This window comes from Lithobates pipiens, unplaced genomic scaffold (assembly GCF_037356315.1).
Source record: "Lithobates pipiens isolate NorthernLeopardFrog02 unplaced genomic scaffold, aLitPip1_a1.2 Scaffold_16, whole genome shotgun sequence".
Lineage (NCBI taxonomy): Eukaryota > Metazoa > Chordata > Amphibia > Anura > Ranidae > Lithobates > Lithobates pipiens.
The window spans coordinates 224,686,462-224,709,202 of record NW_027507748.1 but is presented as its reverse complement, the minus strand read 5'-3'; the positions used below and the strand labels follow the sequence as shown (position 1 = coordinate 224,709,202).

The 22,741-nt window shown below is 42.2% G+C and overlaps 1 protein-coding gene across 3 annotated transcripts in view; it reads left to right on the top strand.

Annotated features, from left to right (window-relative positions):
- TMEM222 (transmembrane protein 222) overlaps nucleotides 1–22,741 on the top strand; it is a 34,134-nt gene that overhangs the window by 3,220 nt on the left and 8,173 nt on the right. The window contains exons 2-5 of one of the 3 annotated variants that reach the window (XM_077481138.1): nucleotides 11,648–11,773; nucleotides 14,227–14,311; nucleotides 20,042–20,073; nucleotides 20,170–20,266. In XM_077481138.1, coding sequence (XP_077337264.1) covers nucleotides 11,682–11,773; nucleotides 14,227–14,311; nucleotides 20,042–20,073; nucleotides 20,170–20,266 — 306 coding nt within the window. In that variant the 5' untranslated portion in view covers nucleotides 11,648–11,681. Of the gene's footprint in view, nucleotides 1–11,544; nucleotides 11,774–14,226; nucleotides 14,312–20,041; nucleotides 20,074–20,169; nucleotides 20,267–22,741 lie in introns of all 3 variants that reach the window. The other 2 variants (XM_077481137.1, XM_077481136.1) reach the window with 2 other exon arrangements.

The following is a 22,741-nucleotide window of genomic DNA, read 5'->3' as shown; positions in this document are numbered from 1 at the left end:
GCGTAAATTGCTGGCGCTATATAAATCCTGAATAATAATAATAAGGACACCAACAGAAAATAGAGACATTTCAAGGCCATTAAGAGCTTTTTCTTCAGACAGCAGTGACAGCCATGAAGATAAGGCTCTATGTGGCCTTAAATGCCGTTTCCTGTTGGTGACATTAAAAATGTCCAGTTTGTTTATCTGAACGTGGTGTGCTGGTGATAACTTGGACCAGTGTTAATTTAATTGGCAAAAATATTTTCCATCAGCTGCATGTTTTCAGTGATGAAAGTCAATTGACGATAATCTATTCCGTTTTCATTCGATGACAAAAGAAAAAACTGAAATGAAAATGTAAGGGAGGGATGTTTACCCACCTGAACTTCCACTTTCTCTAGAGCCCCCGCTTGTCTGTTAAAGCACCAGCCTCCTGACTTTATAAGCAAGCTGTATTGGCTGAGAGATGCAGGTTCCCATCAATCTTTTCCCTTTAGTATGGAATTCCACACATTACACTCATTCACACTATCTCTTTGGCGCCCTCTCCTGGCCTTTTCTGTATTGGCAACACAATTCCATCCCAGCCTATAATAGCACATTAACGTTTAAACATGTATTGCATTACCATATAAGAATAAGTAGGGGATATCTACTAAGCTATTCAAAGAAAAAAGTATTATTATTATTATAATATATATTTATTGTTCGTGATGTATTTAGGTAATATGTGCAATGGTATTACAGCCAATGGACTTTACAGTTTTTTTTTTCTTTATATTCTGTTAGTCAAAAAGCTATTTTTTTTGTATGTTTATGAAACTTTGGTTTTATTTATAAAAGACTGTATATTGGGGCTAAATTTGCATCTATAGTGCATGTTCAAATCTTTATACCATAAATATTATATTCTATATAGAGGTCGACCGATATGGGTTTTTCTCTGGCCGATGCCGATATTTAGAAATCATGGCGGCCGATAGCCGATATATGATGCCGATTTTTTTTTTTTTTTTTTTTTTTTTTTGTTAGGCCGATTTTTATTTTATTTCTTTATTTTTTTCCTTTTTTTATATATTATTATTTTTTTTTTTTTTAATCCCCCTTGATCTAACACACCTTTCCCACTGGGGCGTTTTTCAGGCTCTTTTGGGCTAAAAATAGCGCCTGTAAAGTGCCTGCAAAATGGCTCCCCTGCAGTCTGTGTGAAAGACAGAGTGCTTTCACACTGAGGCGATGCGCTGGCAGGATCTTAAAAAAAAGTCCTGCAAGCAGCACGTTTGGAGTGGTGTATACCGCTCCTCCACCACTCCTGCCCATTGATATGAATGGGCACCACTGCCGAAGCGCATGCAATGCGATTTGGCAGCGGTGCTTCATGGGCGCATTTAACCTCTTCCTTGGCCGCTAGCTGGGTTATATGTGCCCCACTAGCAGCCAAATAGCACCGCTAAAATGATGGTAAAGAGCCGCTAAAACTTGCGTTTTACCATCAACGCCTGCCCGCTCCAGTGTGAAAGCAGCCTTCATAAGTGATACAGAAAATTTCTTACATTTAAACATTTATTAAACAAAACAAACCTCCAATCAGTTTACTTGTATGTATGATTTAGATAAAAAAAAAAAAAAAAAAAAAAAAAAACCTATGTATTAAATAAAAACAGGTAGTCAAAACTTTTGGACAAAAAAAAAAAAAAATGGGCTAACTTTACTGTTTTTATTTTATTTTTATTTTTTAAATTGTGTATTTTTTCCCCAAAAAAATGCATTTGAAAGACCTCTGTGCAAATGCCGTGTGACATAAAATATTGCAACAACCGCTATTTTATTCCCTAGGATCTCTGCTAAAAAAATATACATAATTTTTGGGGGGTCTAAGTGATTTTCTGGCAGAAAATACAGGATTTTTACTTGTAAGCAACAAGTGTCATGAAAGATTTAGTCTTTAAATGGTTAAACTGAGAACTTCTACACACTGAGATGACTTCATTCATTCAAGTGTAAACATTGTATCATTTTGTTCTTTTCTTGGCAGCCTGCCCAGAGAGGAGGAAGACGTTTCTATGGCAACTTACACTGGCTTCTATACAGAAGTCATTTCAAAGTCCTGCTGCAGTTCTATATCGGCTTTTTACCAGCACAATCGGCCGATGCCGATTAATTAAAAAACGGCAAATATCGGCCGATATATCGGTCGACCTCTAATTCTATATAATAATATTTCTAGACAAATGCTTAATAAATGCATTACAATTTAAAGTCTGCCTCTGTACACCAGTCCCCCATTGGCACTCTGTGCTGTTCTACTTGCCAGTTCCCTCTTAGCAAGCCATGTACTATGGGGCCACTTATGTCCATGGACACATACAGCACGGCTCAGCCATGCACCCCGCTCCCTCCACACATGATTTGACTAACAAGAGTATGAGCCAATGGCTCCAGCTGCTCTCAAAGTCTCTTGTGAGACCAGTAAGAGAGAGTCAGGTGTGTGTGTGTGTGTAGGTATTTGAATGTTTCCATTTCAAAGCAGAGAATGCATTATGGTTAAACACCTTTTGGGTTTAGAACTACTTTTAAGTAATGCTGACTGCGCCATATAAACCACTTTGTGTTAATTGTAGAGTTTACACATATTGCTTATAATGCAATTTTGTTTTGCATAAAACATCCTTGCATAACATTATGCATACTTTCTGCCATTATAAGTCAGCCCTCAAAATTTACACTCACCTGCTCACATTAGGCGAGTGTAAAAAAGCTGGAAGTGCTCCGCCCAGGTCCATCTTAATGAGCGGGCCCCCCTGGGCTCCAGCTGCATCGGGGGGCCCTACACTTTCCCTGTCCCTTTTCATCTTGGCCAAGTCGATTGGTGGCTCGGCGGTGCGGGGGAAGCAGCCTGTAACACTCTTCTGTCATCCAATCAAGTTAGGCTGTCCCTCACAGATCTTTAATATCTCTCGAGACAGCTGGAGTTGGTGGGCGGAGCTGGGGTGTTGCTGCCTCTTTCACTAATCCCAAAGACTCGTTCACTCAAGCTGAGGAGGAGATACCACAGAAGCCCCAGGAGTGCTTATATCCAGCTGTAAGTCAGGGGTGTCCAAATTTTTTTCAAAGAGGGCCAGATTTGGTGAAGTCAACATGCACAAGGGCCGAACCAATTTTGCCTGACATTCTTTGAACCATTAAAATTAAATGCAAATTAAATAATACACTGCCCAACAAGAATTCTCTTGCCTTTTGTGGCTGTGTGGTGAAGAGTCTTAAGGATGAGCTTGGGCGTGTTATTTGGATAGACCGTATTTATCTGCATATAACACACACCTTCACTTTAAGAGAGAATTTTCAAGAAAAAACTTAAATGTTAAAGAACTGTGAAGAAAAGGATCAGTGCCCATCTGCAGCCTCACCATTGCCATGAATGCAGCCTCACCAACAGATTATGTACAGGAGAATCTCCTGTTCACTCAGCAACCTCTTTATTACAAAGTCCCGCCTCCTATGATGCCAGTGCCAGCCAGGACTTCCTATTACAGAGGCCGCCGAGTAAATGGGAGATTCTCCTGTATGTAATCTGACGACACTCATCCCACCCCCTCCCTGTGCCCTCAGAGGAACGATAAATAGGGTATATATCTTTTGTGTCCCCGAGTGTTGCGGGTGTTTAAAGATTCGTTGGGGGGCCACAAAAGATATACAATATATATCCAAAATACCAGCCGGACTTTGGACATGTCTGCTGTAAGTGACTGAACACATGGCATATAGCCCTAACCTGCCATTATACCGCACTATACTGCCCAAACCTGCCACTATCCACCCTATCTCGCCCAAACCTGCCACTATACCGCCCTATACTACCCAAACCTGCCAGTGCCTATAGTATCCAATCATCATTTTATCCTTTTATTTTTTATCACTTTAAGATCAATGAAATATGCTTATGTTAATATTGTTAAAGTTATTGTTGTTGATATTTATTTCTCTAAGCATCTTCCAGGACAGCCCATGAGACCTAGGTCTCCTCCTACCAGGACAGGACAGGAAACACATTAACCCCCACCAGGCGGAACTGGTTCCCCTAGGTCTCATGAGCATTGCTCCTGTGGCGTTTTAGAGTGGTATCCCTACCTTCTTCTTAGGTGCCAGAGTGACACATCCACCATAAGAGTAGGCTTGTGGCTGCTGTCCATGCTTCTCACTGCATGGGGAATGCTCGCACCACGGTGTACGTCTGAGCTCTAGTCCGCAAGCAGCATGGCGGCAGTCGGCTGTTCTCTCCATGTTAAACAGGGTGGCTGGAGTGTGCAGGTGAAGACGGGAAGCCGTGTGCGTGAAGGGGCGGAACTTATGTGTTCCAAGCTGGCCCACAGGAAGTACCCGCTGGGGTCACTTCCAGGGCATGTGACTTCATCAGAGGGCACCAGAGACGCATGTTCCTATCTCTAAATGGAGCGAACAGGGACGCTGGGAAGCTGATGTTTAAATGAGTGAAACCTGGCAGAGGCTGCAGACCACTACAGGGCGGGATGGACTCCTCTACGATACCCGCGGAAGCAGGCCCTAACACCAGCACCTCACAGTTAAGCCTGAAGTGTATTTTATTACTTGCACATCCTGTTAGTGTTCTCCCCCTTGTAACCAGTAGGGACCAGGTGAAGGGGGCACATATTTCCTTTCCTCCTGCGTGGAGTGTTATGTAGTGTATGTGGCATGAAATTGATAGGGGTCATTTGTTCTCTTGCAGGCCAAGACTCAGGACAAGGCCCAAACTCAGCCACCAAAAAAGGAAATGTGCGGTTTGCGGAAACAAATTGGGCTCCTCATGGAGCAAAGCAGTTTGCTGCACCTGTATATACAGCCTAGTTAAGGATGACCCCGTAGTCTCCTGTCAGAAAATGCTGACTTCTGTTAGAGATGCGCTTACATCTATGTTTAGCTAGTTTTAAAATGCTAATTGACAATTCAAGTCCCCTCAGAGGGTCCATCTCCAGTTAGGACTTCAGCTGGTCCTAGCGCTCCACAGCAGAGTGAAGACTCTGAGGCTGAAGCTGGATCTGCCCAGTCTTCTCCAGAAGAATCTGGGTCAGATACAGGGCCCAGGGATAAAGAATCTGCAAGGGGCTTGAGGTATAAGTAATCATTGGAAGATGTAGGTGACTTATTAAAGGCTATCTATACGACAATTGATAGAAAAGAGAAGGTACAATTGTCTAAACATAAACTTGCGTACAAAGGTTTGCATAAGAAAAAGGCTAGAGTTTTTCCCGTGCATAGTTCCCTTCTTGATACTATCAAGCTGGAGTGGTAAAATCCAGAGAGAAATCATTTTCTTTTATGGTAACCTTGGAGGACACAGCACAGCCTTGGAACAAAAATCCTAAGTTAGATGCACCTCTTTCAAAAGTTTCAAAAAACTTGGACCTAACGTTTGATATGGGCACGCTTGGGGATCCGATGGGTAAAAGAGGAGATGGCCTTCACAGTGCCTGGAACTCAGCCATTGGGAATCCTAAACCAGCTCTGGCCTCCACTTGTGTAGCCACAAATTTTGAAGTATGGTTGAGGCAAAAGCAAACACATTTGACAGGTACTTCCTAGAGAGCAGATTCTGAAATCTTTCCCTCTCCTCTTTCGTGCAGTGGAGTTTTTGGCTGATTCTTCCACAGATTCGGTAAGCATGACAGCTAGGACCTCGGTCTAGGAATTCGGCCAGAAGAAGCCTATGGCTTAAAACCTGGTCAGGCGACTCTGCCTCCAAAGTTGCACCTATGTGGTCTTTGTGTTTTTTATTTTTTTGTCTGGCACAATATAGAGTATGGGATTTTGGATCAGCTGTGCTCAGTCTTGCCACGAATAGTTAATCCAGCTCTGAGCAATCCTCATCTTTTTTTTCATTGAAATAAAATGGACAAACTGTGAAAACTTTGTCCGTTATTCCCCCTTGCTGTGATTGACAGGTGATTTACATATTTCGTGCACTAGCCTAAGACATGCATTATTTTTTAATTCCTACCCCCATTCCTTTCTTCAGCAGCTCTGTAAGGATTGGCTTTTCCCCACCTCAGCATGATTTGGCATGCTGAAGTCATGTGGGGACTTTTCTGGGTTTTGACTGGATGTTGGTGATCATAGCAGGAGTTCAGTGTAAGAAATACACAGGAGAAAATGCATGTTGCTAAGGGGAGTGTAGAGGTGGGCGGCGTGTCTACTGACATCACGACTCCACCCACTGAGCCCTGGAAAACAGACGGGGGTCATAAGATCCAGACTCTATTCGACAATATCGCTATGCTTGCGTAACCCTGCAAACAGGGAGGTACGAGGAGTCTGATACTTCAATATATTGCACAGGAGATTTTATCATGGCCAGATAGAATTCTAGCTTCAATTACATCAGTGCACCTGAAGGGGACACAAAACTGTCTGGCAGATTATCTCAGCCACTACTGGGTATGTCAAGACAATTGGTCCCTTCATCCCAAAATCTTTGCGGGTCTCACCGATAGATGGGGATGCCCCGAAGCAGCCCTGTTCGCAGATCAGAACAATCGCTAGACAGAGAAATTATTTTCTCTGAACTCAGCGGATCGATCATTGGGTATCGATGCTCTGGTGAATCCGTAGCCATTCGGCCTCTATTACACCTTCCCGCCGATCAGGCTAATTCCGGAAGTTTCTTCTTGAAGAAACCGGTCTCATCCTAATAGCCCCTTTCTGGCCCAAGAGGCCATGGTTTTCCCTGTTACAGACTCTGGTCTCGGAGCCTCCACCGAGTCTTCAGAAGAAAGAAGACTTATTATCGCAGAGTCTAGTGTCGCACCCACAGGTGGTTTCTTTTAAGCTTGACAGTCTGGTATCTGAAGAAAAGATACTAAGCGCCATGGGGTTCTCTGACGAAGTAATCAAGACCCTGGTAAATTGCAGAAAACCAGTCACTAGAGCCATATATTCCAAGGTTTGTAAGAAATTTTAACTCATGGTTATCTGAAAATCCAAAGATTAACCCATGATGTTCCTTCAATTTTTGAATTTTTTTTTTTTTCAAGAGGGTGTTGACAAAGGTTTTTCAGTTAGTATCTTTTAAAGGTACAGGTGACCGCTATCATCAGTGTTTTTTTTCTCCAATTTTCTCTCTTGGAAAATCCCACTATAGCTAGATCATTTAAATAAATTTCTAGGTCCAGGCCAGTAGTGGTTAGAAGTTGTCCAACCTGGGACATGTCCTTGGTGCTTCAAGCTCTGGTAGAATTCCCTTTTGAGCCTCTAGAGGATATTTTAGTTAAGTTACTTACCTTAAAAACAATTTTTCTTGTGGCAATTACTAGAGGTCGACCGATATGGGTTTTTCTCTGGCCGATGCCAAGCCGATATTTAGAAATCGCGGCGGCCGATGGCCAATATATGATGCCGATTTTATTATTTTTTTTATTTTTTTTTCCTTCATCTCATAAAATTTAAGTTAGACACATTTCACACAGGGGCGTTTTTCAGGTGCTTTCGGGCTAAAAATAGTGCCTGTAAATTGCCTTCAAAACGGCTCCCCTGCAGTCACAATGAGGAGATGCACTGGCAGGACGTTAAAAAAAAAAAAAAAAAAATCCTGAAAGCGGCATCTTTGGAGTGGTGTAAACTGCTCCTCCACCACTCCTGCCCATTGAAATGAATGGGCACTACTGCTGAAGCGCATGCAATGCGATTTGGCAGCAGCGCTTCACAAGCGCATTTAACACCTTCCTCGGCCACTAGCTAGGTTATAAGTGCCCCACTAGCAGCCGAATAGCGCAGCTAAAACTAGCACCATTTTACCGTCCAAAAAATGATATCGCCTCATACAGTATTTGTAACCAAAGTTTAGTGTAGGTACCATCATCCCAAATTAGTATAAAGATCAAAAAATAGCTCAAATAAGGGCAACTCCAGGGAATATCCTTGAGCAGGAGAAAAAAGGACTAATACAGTACCCATATGTAATAAACATCATTGATAAAATTATATTTATTTAACATATCAAAGCAACAATGACACTATTTTAAAAAAAGAATTATCAAAGACAAACACAGCAATAGACAAAACATTCAATACAGAATGATAGGGTTTACAGTTGTTCCAGGCACCCCACAGGTAGGGGAAGGGCAGTTGATGGAGGGTTAAACATATTCCTCGACCGGTTTTGCGGCAAAGAGCTGCTTCCTCAAGAGGCGTCACCCACAAAATCTACCAAAGAATGTAAAATCTTTTAGAAACATTGCAACACTATTTCAAACTACAGTGTTTAAAGGTAGCTAATGATACATATTGAATTTCATAAACCTCATTGTTTCTCAAACATTATACAACTGGAGTGTTACAAAGAGAACCTGATGACTCACCCACAGAAAAGCAACCCTTGATGGCATTTTGCCATCAACGCCTGCCCGCTCCAGTGTGAAAGCAGCCTTCAGTAATAAGTGATAGAGAAAATTTCTTACATTTAAACATTTATTAAACAAAACAAACCTCCAATCAGTTCACTTGTATGTAGGGCTGCAACTAACGATTATTTTCATAATCGATTAATCGGCCGATTTATTTTTTCGGATAAAAAAAAAAACTGAAAAAGGGGAGAAATATATATACACACGTGTACGTGTGTCTCCCTCAGTATAGATGACACATTCCTCCCCTCTCACATGGTGTCACTGCCCCACCTCCTCTTAGTGCTCCCCTCCCCCCTCCGGTGTCTCGGGTTTTCTCACCCCTTCATGGTGACAGCGGCTCCTCCTCAGTGTGCCGGGGTGGAGTCTCAGTCCGGACCCGCCACACGTGACTCGGCCGACTCCTCCAAATGGAGCGAAGGGCTCACCGAAGCCGGGAGATGGATGCACGCATGTGCAGAGCACAACCTCCAATCACAGCAGCGCTGGAAAGCGGCCTGGCGAGGGCTTGCCGCACCTGCGCTCTGCGGCAGGTCTATCGGAAGGCTGCTGGGTAGAGGGGGGAGGAGGAGCCGAAAGCAGCGCAGGCGCGTTGCTGGCGGGACATCAGCTGGGTGGAGAATGCAAGCAGCCGTGGTGCATGCGTAGGACACGGGAGGATACACAGGATTCTAACGGACCGGCAGGGGGAAGGTGCGGACTAGGGGTGCAACGGATCAAAAAAACTCACGGATCGGATCGTTCCTCGGATCAGAGTCACGGATCGGATCAATTTTCGGATCAGCAAAAAAAAAAAAAAAACACTATCCCCGCCCCCCACAGCCACATTGTTTATTTAAATAAAAGGTATAACACCATCTACCCCCAATAAAATGCAGCTTATTACAAGCATAAAAACATAGTCGGCATATCACTGATAATTTGTGCCAAGCTCACCACCGATCAAAGTTCCTCCAAACAGACCGCCGTGATGAGTCCCGGGATGCCTATTGGCGCAAATCGTCAGTGATATGCTATGTTTTTATGCTTGTAATAAGCTGCTTTTTATTGGGGGGGAGAGATAGTGTTGTACCTTTTTTATTTAAATCAACAATGTGGCTGTGCCGAGCAAGTGGAAAGGCTTAGATAGGATTAGATAATAACTAACTACTATCTAATACATAGTAGTTATTAGGTTAGATTAGGTAATAAATGTGGTGTTACCTGCATAAAAGAAGTTTTTTGAATGAGGGCAGGCAAGGCATCCAGCGTGACTCCTCCAGAATTCCTTCACTTGGGCTGACACAGGCTGAACAACGCAGTGCGCAGCGCGCAGCTCGCCACCGCCGGGTGTACCAAGATGGCCGCCAGCTCCGGAGCTAGGCCGAAGCCGCGGCCCGCTCCACGGATCGCATGGTGCGGACCAACTAATCGATAATGAAAATCGTTGACAATATCGATTATTCGTTTCAGCCCTACTTGTATGTATAATTTAGACAAAAAAACTAACAAACTATATATTAAATACACAAAAACAGGTACTCAACTTTTGGACGGGGGAAAAAAAAGCTAACTTTACTGTTTGTTTATTTATTTTTTTCTATCTGTGTATTTTTTTCCAAAAAATTGCGTTTGAAAGACCTCTGCGCAAATACCGCGTCACATAAAATTGCAACAACCGCTATTTTATTCCCTAGGGTCTCTGCTAAAAAAATATATAATTTTTGGGGTTCTAAGTGATTTTCTAGCAGAAAATACAGGATTTTTACTAAGCAACTAGTGTCAGAAAAGATTTAGTCTTTAAATGGTTAAACTGAGAACTCTACACAGGGAGTTCAGTCCATTAAAGAAGAAACCTTGTATCTCTTTGATCTTTTCTTGGCAGACTGCCCAGAGAGGAGGAAAGTTGCTTCACTGATTAACTTCAGGCAACTTACATTGACTTCTATTACAGAAGTCTTTTGCAAGTCCCGCTGAACGGCCTTTTTATCAGCACAATTGGCCGATGCAGATTAATTAAAAAATGCCAAATATCGTCCGATATATCGGTCGACCTCTAGCAATTATCTCCGCTCATAGAGTGAGTTACAGGCCCTACCATTGAGGGAGTCTTTCCTCCGAATTTTTGAGGATCAGGTTGTTTTGAAAACTTATCCAGGATTTCTGCCTAAATTGGTCAGTACATTCCACAGATCCCAGGACATTGTACTGCCAACCTTTTGTAGTTCACCAAAGGGCGACCAAGAAAAAAAATTACATTTTTTAGATGTGAGAAGAATTCTACCTTGAGGTCACCAAGACCTTTAGAAAAGCAGATGACTTGTCTGTCCTCTTTTCACGAGCACACAAGGGAAAGAGTGCATATAAAGCCACTTTGGCGAGATAGCTTGCTTTATCCATTTCTGAAACTTACAAAATTAGGGAAGTTCCTTCACCTTTTGTCACTGTGCACTCGACAAGAGCCTTGTCTGCATCTTGGGCTAAGAAGGCTGGAGCCTCACCGGAACAAATTTGCAGGGCTGCCACCTTGTCTAGTTTTTCGACCTTCATTAAACCATTATCGCCTGGACCTCCTATCTGCTCAGGAGCAGGGGTTTGGTCATAAGGTCCTTTCAGGGAGTTGTCCCTCCCTAGACTGGTAAGTTCTGGCTCATCGTCTCATGGGCTGTCCTGGAAGATGCTTAGAGAAAAGCTGAGTTTAGACTTACCGGTAACTCACCTTTCTGAAAGTCTTCCAGGACAGCTGGATTCCCACCTGGTTTTGTCTTCAAGTTGCTTGTATTATGCATGTGTTTTACAGGGACATCCTATGGTTCTCGAATACTGATATGGGGTGGAGGACTGCCCTTTTATCTGCTGGGGGTTAACGTGTTTCCTGTCCTGGTAGGAGGAGCCCTAGGTGTCATTGGCTGTCCTGGAAGTCTCAGAAAAGGAGAGTAAGTCTACCGGTAAGTCTAACTCTGCTTTTTTGTAACTTAATTCTGCATTAAAAATTTAACATGAGATAATTTGAAGAGAACATGTTTAGGGGTGGGACAGGGTAGGGGTTGGGTGGCATAACTGGTTCAGAGTAACTTTTAAACCCTGGCTAGTAGCACAGGACTTGAAATTTTGAGCCCTGATATAAGTAATCTCAAACTTGAATATAACCATGTGCTTTTGTTTACAGTTGCAAGCTAAATGACTGAAATAACATTTGAATGTTTTATAATACTTATAACCATAAGTATAAAAGACTACTGGCAAGTGAATCTGTGACGGGTGTTTGACAGTGTTGGCGGAAGTAGCTGTGCTGTTGCCCATTTTATGGAGGAAGTGGTGGAGGAGAAAATGAAGCCGGACCTGGAGCGAAGCCGTTTCCCTCACTGTGTTGTGTGGACACCTATCCCAGTGTTAACGTAAGAATGTATATAACTCGGCTAAAGAAAATGCTTGCAGAGAATTTCACACACACACACACACACCCCTCCTTTCAGCAGGAGCATGAGGCCTTCAGAAAATGGCAAGCATTTGTTGTGTCTGATGTTTTGTCTGTACAACTTGATTCACCGTTGATCGTATATGATATCGTGCAATATAAAAACATAAATAGGAGTTTATTATTTTATTTTTTTATATATATATAATCAATACCTTAACCACTTCCCGCCTCGCCATATAGCAGAGTGACGGCCGAAAAGTGGTTGCATTATCATATGACCTTCAGCAGGATAAGCCGCTAGCATGCGCCAATAGGTGGTATGGTGTGTCAGTCTGACACACCGCATCTCTGATCTTGATAAAGAGCCTATAACGTAGGCTCTTCAGCATGTGAGCAGCTGTGTTCAGACACTACTGATCACATGGTAACCAGGAAGTGCTGTTTGTCTTTTCCTCTACTCTCGCTGACAGGTGCAAGTAGAGGAGAGACAATCTGCAGCTCTCCTGACGGGCAGGGGGGGGGGGGGGGGGGGCTTGCGCTGATAAGTATCAGCGCATTGATTATCCATGCAGACCCTTCGAGGATGCCCACTGGAGACCACCAGATATGCCAATCGGTGCCCATCAGTGATGCCTGCCAGTGCCATCTATCAGTGCCGCCTATGAGTGACCATCAGTGCTGCTTATCAGTACTGCCTCATCATTGCCCGTCGGTGAAGGAGAAAACATACTTATTTACAAAGTTTTGTAACAGAACGAAGAAAAAAGTTTTTTTTTTTCTTCTTCAAAATTTCTCTTTTTTTTTTTTTTTTTGCAAAAAATAAAAACCCCTGTGGTGATCAAATAAAAGAGCGCTCTATTTGTGTGAAAAAAAATAACTTTTTTTTTTTTTTTATATAGTTTGCTATTTTGGTGTGTTTTAGGCCCCTTTCACACTATGACTTCAAAGTCACGCAATTTTGCAGCAATTTCAGAAAAAGCCTGTGTAAACTTGAGGTATATGGACCTCAACTCTCATGAAAGTCAGACCAAAGTAGTACAGGGACTACTATGAAGTCGGCACAACTTGAAATCTCACATATATGAATGGTTCTCATTGGAAATCATGAGTAAGGATGAGCTCCGGCGTGTTCGCATGCTCCACGTGCAGAGCCCGCCAGGAAGTCGGCGCAGTGCTGCGCTTATCACTGGCAGTGAGACATTGCCCCGATGCACAGCTGCAGAGTTCGGGGAATGTCTCGCTGCCTGTGAGCATGCGAACACGCCTGAGCTCATTCCTAATAATGAGTAACGACTTGTCATGCAACTTTGCAGTCCCAAGTCGCAGGACAAATCACACAGGTGTGAAAGGGGCCTTACTGGGGTATTGTGCAATGAGAAATTTGATAATGGGAAAAATAACATTATTTTATTTAGTGCAGCATTGTCATGGTGATATCAGCTAGCATTTTTTTTTTTTTTTGTTTGGGGAGGGGGATGGGGTTTGGGGAAGGGTATTTTCACTTTAATGAGCAGAGGTTGCATTTTTAGAGAAGTACCTCGCTCACAGTATTCCCTTGAATATTACTTGGACCACAGGTCTGGTAAAACAGACAGCTATGAAAGTTTTACAGTGCATCTAACATAGTGATATTTTTTGCAAATCAAGATTGGTATGCTTTTTCCCCTCGGCATGCATAGCCAGCGGACTTGCTAGGAGATTCTTGCAAGAGAGTCGGCAAAGGCAATTGATCTTATGGCAGGCACCCCTCTACCAACTCCTTGTTTTCTTACTCAAATAGGGGATGTGATTTAAAGTGCATCCTTTCCAGACTAATCTCCATGAGTTTTTAAAAAAGCTTTAAAACAAGCCGTTACTGATCTTTGTAGCTGCATGTACTATAAAGTAATTCATCCTCAACTTAACACGAAAGACTCTAAAGTTGGGCTTCAGTTAGTATCCAACAGGTTAAAAGCAGCCGCTGTTTGTTTACATTACAAGGCTGCCATAGAAAATAAGGGTAGAATAACTGTTATTTTTCTGCCTGCTCAGAATATGTAAATGTTTTATGGCCAATTCACACCAGTGCGTTGATCTGGTCTGCTTTTTAGCTCAGCTGTAAAATGCAGATCAACGGAAGGACATCTGAAAAACAATTTCCAATGTGTTCTATTCACACCATAAGGCTGCGCATGCATGCCAACGGATGTTAAAATGTACGTGAGTGGAGCGGACAACGGCGCACATTAAAACGCAGCTATCATGGATGGATACATGCAATACATACATGCATACATTTTAGCGCAAGTGAATCAGCCCTTACTGGACAGTTTGGGTACAAGTTCACCTTGAGTGAATACTAAGATGTTCTGAAAAACATTTACATGGACATTTAAAAATTTATTTGGTATATTTTGGTATATACAGTACCTGTGTGTTTCTTTTTTTTAGATGGTTATTTCCCTTCATTGGTCACATGGGAATCTGTACATCATCTGGTGTAATCCGAGACTTTGCCGGACCTTATTACGTGTCTGTAAGTACATCTGTTGTATATGTTATAATTCATATCCTGGGCCACCACTTTGTCCTCTTATCAAGATGTAATGCACCCAGGTATAAAACATATTCTTGGGGGCATATGCTTACAGTCAGAAATCTATACTCCCAAGAATGCTTTTGCCTGGAATTATAGGTTGCTGTTTTAGATTCTGCACTGCCACACATACAGTTTCATATATATATATATATATATATATATATATATATATATATATATATATATATATATATATATATATATATATAATAAATACATTATTTTTGTGGTTTTATTTACTTTACTAGCTATGAGGTTTTCTTCTCTGAGAATAACTCAACACCGAGTTCACTATATGGACCCCTTATATATTTGAACATGTTGATCATATCCCACCCCCTTATTCTCCTCTTCTCAAGAGTGAATACATTTAGTTTCTCCAATCTTTCCTCATAGCTGAGCTTCTCCATGCCTCTCATCAGTTTGGTTGCTCTTCTCTGCACTTTCTCCAGTTCCCCAATTTTATCCTTTTTCTGAATTGGTGTCCAAAACTTTACTGCATATTCCAGATGAGGTCTTACTAATGATTTGAACAGGGGCAAAATATATTCTTTCTCTTTCTCTCTTTCTTTCTCTCTTTCTCTCTTTCTCTCTCTCCTAATATATATCTATCTGACTGCTAAACTGGATCTAAGGTGTCCGTTTTATGAAACTGAGGTCATTTACTTCTATTCAGATCTCAGCAGATCTCCAAACATCTCCTTTGTTGGCCTGTTTATGAAGCCGAGCACATCTGTTCCCAGGAGAGAAGAGATGTTTTTCCTCTGCGAATGGTTGTCATCTAAGGAGAATGGAGAAGGTGCCAATGCTCTCACAAGATATTGGGAGAAATAAGCTGCACTCTAGTTTATTACCTTGCCGCCGTCTGCACACAAGTGGCCTCACTCAAGTGGGTTGTTCTTCCACGAGACCACATATATGCGTACATGTGTTTCTGCTAGAAGTATGCTCCTAGCACAGAGATTAGGCTGTCACCAAGAGCCCCGGGTCCTGTACTAATGTTCACGAACCCAGAGGCCCACCTGATCACTTTGATAGCATCTGATTGGCTGTCACAATGATCAGTCACTGTTCAGCCCACCCCTGTACATTGTATCTTTTTCTTTCCTGCCAGAGGAAAAAAAGGTACACAAACAAAAGTGTATAAAAATAAATAATAACCCTAAAAAAAAAAAGATGGGCTGGTTGTCCTAAAGTTGATCAATCTACTCCAGTACAACCAGCCTGCCCATGGACGTATTGAAATTTCGATCTTTCTATAGTTGGCTTATAGTGGTTGTTAAGCCACTTTATGCTGTTTATAACATACTGCCTGTTTAATACTCCTATGTGTGCCTGTGCTCTATAAAAATAAGCTATTCTTTACCAGCGCTTGCTCACGTGATCTGCCAGGTCTCTCCTCCACCCGTCTGACAGCTGAAGGATTCCCTGCTGATGTCAGTTGGGGGGGGGGGGGGGAGGAGAGAGCCGGCGGGTCACGTGAGCAGCGTCCGCCGCTCCGAGAACTGGAGGGAACAGGATCGAGATTTTCTTTTTTGGATTAAATGCTTTAAAGGGGTTGTGAACCCTCAAGGTGAGCCCGATCGTTCTAGCGATGTGGTTAAGTACAGCCGCTGTCTTGGGTCCTCATTGGATAGATTGATAGCAGCGGGAGCCTTAGGCTCCCTCTGCCATCAATCAAATCCAGTGACATGGGAGCCAGGTCCGAGTCCTGTCTGTGCCAATAGACACAGCAGCAGGACTCGGGGAGCACGCCTGCACGAGTGCCCCATGGAGTGCAGCTCTCTGTGGAGGCACTCGAGAAGAGGAGGAGCCAGGAGTGCCGATTAAGGACCCTAGAAGAGGAGGCTCAGGGCCACTCTGTGCAAAATCCTTGCATAGAGGAGTTAAGTATGACGTGAGTTATTTAAAAAAACCTTTACAATCACTTTAAGGTTGAAACTGTACTGCACACTGTGACATGGGTCTGTGGAAGAAATAGTTGTGTAAAGGTGCTTTGATTTCATGTATTGACATAACATAAAGAGGAGGTCAAGCCTGTATTAAAAAAAGAAAACTCAGCAGTTACAAATACTGTAGCTGCTGACTTTTAATATAAGGGCACTTACCTGTCCAAGGTGAATGCGATGTCGGCACCCAAAGCCGACCCGTCCGTCTGCTTCAGGTACAGGTGCCGACATCCTTACTAAGGGAAACAGGAAGAAAAGCCTTGCGGATTCACAGCCTGCTTCCTACTGCTCATGTGCGAGTCGCATTGCGCTTTCTGAATGGTCCCGCTGTGTTTTGGGACCTGTGTGCGTGTCCCAGAAGGCAGCAGGGGGGAAGGAGGAGGGGCCGCAAATGACGTAGGTTGCCATGGCGCCTCTACACGGAAGTTATAAGGGGTACCTGTTTTTGATGGGTACCCCCCCCCCGAAAGGTGCCAACCATGGCACCGGAGGGGGGGGGGGGGAGAGAGAGAGAGAGGAGAAGATAAGCGAAGCTTCCACTTTTGGGTGGAATTCTGCTTTTAGTATTTTTAGTACATGATGGGAAGAGTAATTGGGCATAGCAAAAACATTATAGCAATCTGCAAATTGTAACAGCGTATCGTATTGCACGTGACTAAGGCTTCATGTTCACATAGACTACTTTAACATGGAAAGGAGAGAGTTTGGGACTTTAGATGAGGTGTTCAACCAACAGTTGATATATGGGAACGTAGTAAAAATGCATATACAAAGTAAATGTACATGAGGAACAGTCTTTATTAAATTATCCATCGACAATTATAGTCAATATTAAAACATGGTAAAACAATTCATAGGTAAACTACCCACAGCAACAATACAATGATGAATGAAATTAAAACAAGACATTGGTAAATAGATATATCCTTCTGGTTTTATACTATCAGAATCTCATTGAGTATTTGGATCTATATATGGATAAACTACTGTTGGAATCTCCCAGAGGGGTGGATGAGAAGTGGGTAAGGTATAGCATGTAATAAAGTGCCTGTGTATATGGTGTAGGAATGACCCTTAGAAACTTAAAACCATGTGAACCAGATGCCAATGTGCAAGTAAGATGGCACCGATATGCATTGGAACCAAAAAATGTAATATAGTGGGTATAGAAACCCATGTGGGAGTGATCCCACAGGCATAGAAAAGGAGACTAGTGTGTGTAAAAAAAAAAAAAAAAAAAAAAAGGGAAAGAGGCAAAAAATGGAGCCAAGTACCTTTTAAATTTTGCTGTTATGTGTGTACCAAAAATGGTGTACCCAAATGGGACCAATAGTAGAACCAAACAATAGTCCTCTGTAAGGGGGATTGATGTCATCCACCATGAGGTGTGCATGGAAAATGGCCCCCAGCTTCACACTGTGCACTTATGAGGCAGTGCATCATCACTTGATCGGCACAAGCCGATCAGGTGTGTGACGCCAGGATTCCCTCATGAAAGAACTGCCAGACTGCAAACCACGTGTCGGCATGCAGATGCCATGTCAGTGATACTGCGGCGCAGCTGAACCCGCCCCCACATGGGTATTGGGAAGGGCAGCCAGGACGCATAGCAGTACCCAAAAGTGGACTAGAAGCGGGCAGCCTGGCAATCGGTGCCTTGCAGAACTTGAAGCCGGCCATGAAACTTGGACACAAAAATTGTAACCAAAGCATAAAGAGTGAACAAATAAGCAGGTATTGCGGGAACCCATTGTAGATGGGAACAGCACCCTAGATGCCTAAATAGTGAAGACATCAAGGGGTATGTCACTTGGAATTGACTCTGGTAGCACACCTCCATCCCTATATAATTAAAATGGAGAAAGTTTGGGACTTTAGATGAGGCCCACATAGACATGTGCCTCCATCCCTGGAAAGGAGGGAGTTTGGGACTTTAGATGAAGTGTTAAACCAACAGTTGATATAGTGAATATAGAAATAGTATAAATGCATATACAAAGTAAATGTACATGAAGAACAGTCTTTATTAAATTATCCATCGACAAATATAGTCAATGTTAAACATGGTAAAACAATTCATAGGTACAGTACCCACAGCAACAATACAATGATGAATGAAATCAAAAACAAGACATTGGTACATAGTATAAAACCAGAAGGATTGTAGCACAAAATGCTCTACACATTTTGTGAAACATTACTTCTTATTAAGTCCCAAACTCTCTCCTTTCCATGTTATTGAACAGGGATGGAGGCACATGTCTATGTGGGCCTCATCGAAAGTCCCAAACTTTCTCCGTTAATGACAGCCTACTTTTGCCGGCGGTCAAACATTCCTATCCTAAATATGATTCTTCCGCGTTCGAGAGGACGGTTGAACTTCCCCTATCCCCAGCAGCTCCTAAACTATCCTAAAAAGCCTATGGGGGTTATTTACTAAAACTGGAGCATTTAGAATTTGCAGCTGTGCAGAATTTGCACCCTCCAGTTTTAGTAAATAACCCTCACATGTACATGGACACAGGCTTTTATGAAGCTTGAGTTTAGGAGCTACGGCAAAAGCTCCTAAACTCAAGTTTAGGAGCTGTAGTGTACATGAAGCCTGAAAGGGGTTGTATGGGTTCCTTCCTTTGTTAATAAAAAAAAAAAAAAAAATTTTTATACTTGCCCAAATTCTACTGTTCTGGGGTCCCTCAGCGGCTGTCTCGGCTCCTCCCTAAAATAGCTAACCCCCCTCTGGGAAGCTCTATCCCGAGGGGGTTAGCACACAGAGTGTATGACTTGGTTTGGTCCCACCCCCTGGCGGCCGCATCATTGGATGTGATTGACAGCAGCGGGAGCCAATGGCTGCGCTGCTATCAATCTATCCAATCAATAGCCAGACTCCATGGAGAAGAGGATGCCAGAGGACACGCACAGCTGGTGAACAGGCTCAGGTAAGTAAACTGGAGGCTGGAGGGGGACCATCATTGCCAGGTGTTTTTTCACCTTAATGCATAGGATGCATTAAGGTGAAAAAGCGCAAACCTTTACAACCCCTTTAAACTGTTTAGAAGCCAACAAAAGCAGTACTGTGGCACTTTGCTTGCAGTAACAATAGTATGGTGTTTCTCAAAGTGTTTGATAATAGTGATCGCATGCTCACTCTGGATCGTCCATATCAGGTATCTTAAAGTAATACTGCATGAAGTCCATAAAATAGGACACTTGTGGCCCACAGTGTACACGTCCTCCATGTCATATCCTCTAACCAATAAAAATGTAGTATTTATTCTTGAGTGCAATTATGTTCTACCAGCTGCTGCACTGGGTTTCAGTGGTATTTTTTTAATGTCAGAATTGCTTCAACCTTTTAGGGAGACAGGGAAACTGACTTGGTAAGATTCAAATAGGAGTGAAACCTACTTTTGCCACAATTTAGATGGCATAATTAGGTCTGCAAATTATGAACATAATAGTTATAGTTGGTACCTAAAGGTTTTAATGGTTATGGCACGTAGTTGTCTATGGGTTGGTTACTCATTTTTATCATTACATTTTTTTGTAAACTGGAGGGGAGTCAATAGCAGCTAATTGTAGGCTTTTTGTTTCTTACATAAACTAGAAAATGACAGCTGATTTGGTGTAGGTTATTGAAGTCATCAAAGATATTTTGGTGCTGATAATCTTGACTTAAGGGATGACTACAGTTATATGTAACATAAATCTTTGTTTACAGGAAGATTGTATGGCATTTGGGAAACCAGTCAAGTAAGTGGCTTATTTTACAGTAACTATATTCCTCAGTTAATTTTATTATTATATAACTCTAATTTTCACCATTCTGCAAAAAATCTTCATATTTAGATACTGGCAATTAGATCCTAATCTTGTCTATGCCAATGGCCCCAATCCATGGGATACAGCTGTCCATGAAGCTTCTGAAGAGTATAAACATCGCATGGTGAGTTTTTTTTTTTTTTGTTTTTTTTTCACATCAAAGTTGCATCATTTTTAAAGCGTAATTCTAGGCAAATATAAGGAATACACATAGCCATGCAGATTATGTATTCATTAAAAAAAAAAGTATGTATTTTTAAATGCAGCTAATATAAGAATCTGGGTTGACTAGGTATTTACCTCCTTTTAATTGACTATAAAGTAGCACTTGGACTGAAAGGTGCAGTATTAGGAGCCAATCGGGCTCTGCTGCATTGCACATAGTTACATAGTTAGTCAGGTTGAAAAAAGACAAGTCCATCCAGTTCAACCTTAAAAACAATAAATAAATACAAAAATATCGTACAATCCAATATACCCAATTTTATGCCCACAGTTGATCCAGAGGAAGGCAAAAAAAAAAAAAAAACACAGCAGAGTATGCTCCAATTTGCTACAGCAGGGGAAATAAATTCCTTCCTGATCCCCCAAGAGGCAATCGGATTCTCCCTGGATCAACTTTACCTATGAATGTTAGTACCCAGTTATATTATGTACATTCAGGAAAGTATCCAGGCCTTTCTTAAAGCAATCAACTGAGCAGGCCATAACCACCTCTGGCGGGAGTCTATTCCACATTTTCACAGCTCTTACTGTGAAGAAACCTTTCCGTATTTGAAGATGAAATCTCTTTTCCTCTAGACTTAGAGTGCCCCCGTGTCCTCTGGGTTGACCGTACAGAGAATAACTCAACACCGAGTTCACTATATGGACCCCTAATATATTTGAACATGTTGATCATATCCCCCCCCTTATTCTCCTCTTCTCAAGAGTGAATACATTTAGTTTCTCTAATCTTTCCTCATAGCTGAGCTTCTCCATGCCTCTCATCAGTTTGGTTGCTCTTCTCTGCACTTTCTCCAGTTCCCCGATTTTTATCCTTTTTCTGAATTGGTGTCCAAAACTTTACTGCATATTCCAGGTGAGGTCTTACTAATGATTTCAACAGGGGCAATCACGGGGAAGACTGCTGTCTTAAAAGTTGTCTAGAAAACAGTCATTGACACCCGCAAGGAGGGTAAGTCACAAAAGGTCCTTGCTAAAGAAACTGGCTGTTCAGAGTGCTGTATCCAGGCATGTTAATCATATCTCGGTAACAGCAGCAGCTGCTGCTGCCACAACCGAGGTAACCATCTCTTCAGGCGGCAGTTTGGTAAACGATAATTGTGGTCTCTCTCTCGGATTCGCCGCAAGATCACCGTTATCGGTGGCGGGAGAGGTGCCACCCCCCTCCCGCACCCGTCGCCGCTTACCGGAGGCGATCTGGTCATGTCACTTCCTTGGTATGGAGACAAGAGAGGCTAAGATGGCCCCCAACTGTCTCCATACCATAGCGGAAGCGACGTCAAAACGTCACTTCCGCCCATACCTCTTAAAGGCACATTTTTTTTATTTTTTTTCAAATTGCAATCTTTTTTTTTTATTGCATTTAAGTCCAAATATGAGATCTGAGGTCTTTTTGACCCCAGATCTCATATTTAAGAAGACCTGTCGTGCTTTTTTTTTTTTATATTACAAGGGATGTTTACGTTCCTTATAATAGGAATAAAAGTGACCCAAATAAATTTTATTTATTTATTTATTTTTGTAAAAAAAACTGCGTAAATATAAATAAGAAAAACTTTTTTTTTTTTTTTTAAGTGCCCCATCCCGACAAGCTATGGAGATTTTTAAGGGTAAAAGTTTGACACCATTCCATGAGCGGGCACAATTTTAAAGCGTGACATGTTGGGTATCAATTTACTCGGCGTAAAATTATCTTTCACAATATAAAATTAAATAGGGCTAACTTTAATGTTGTCTTACTTTTTTTTTTTTTTTTTTTTTTTTTTTTTTCTCCCAAAAAAAGTGCGCTTGTAAGACCGCTGCGCAAATACGGCGTCACAAAAAGTATTGCAATGACCACCATTTTATTCTATAGGGTGTTAGAATTTTTTTTTTAATAATATTTGGGGGTTTTAAGTAATTTTCGAGCAAAAAAAGTGTTTTTAACTTGTACACCGAGTCTGAAAAAGAGGGCCCGGTCCTTAAGTGGTTATTGAAGAGTTGAGTGGAAGGAAAAAGTGTGGTAGAAAAAGGTGCACAAGCAATGGGGATAACGGCAGCCTTGAGAGGATTGTGAAGCAAAGACTATTCAAGGATTTGGGGGAGATTCACAAGAATAGGACTATTGCTGCTGTCCATGCTTCAAGAGCCCACCATACACAGACATATGCAGGACATGGGCTACAACTGTCCCATTCCTTGTGTCAAGCCACTCCTGAACCAGAGACAACGTCCGAATTACCTTACCTGAGCTAAGGAGAAAAAGGATTGGACTGTTTCTCGGTGGTCCAACCGAATGAAAGTAAATTTTACATTTCAGTTGGAAATCAAGGTCCCAGAGTCTAGAAGATAAGTGGAGAGGCACAGAATCCAAGTTGCATGAGATCCAGTGTGA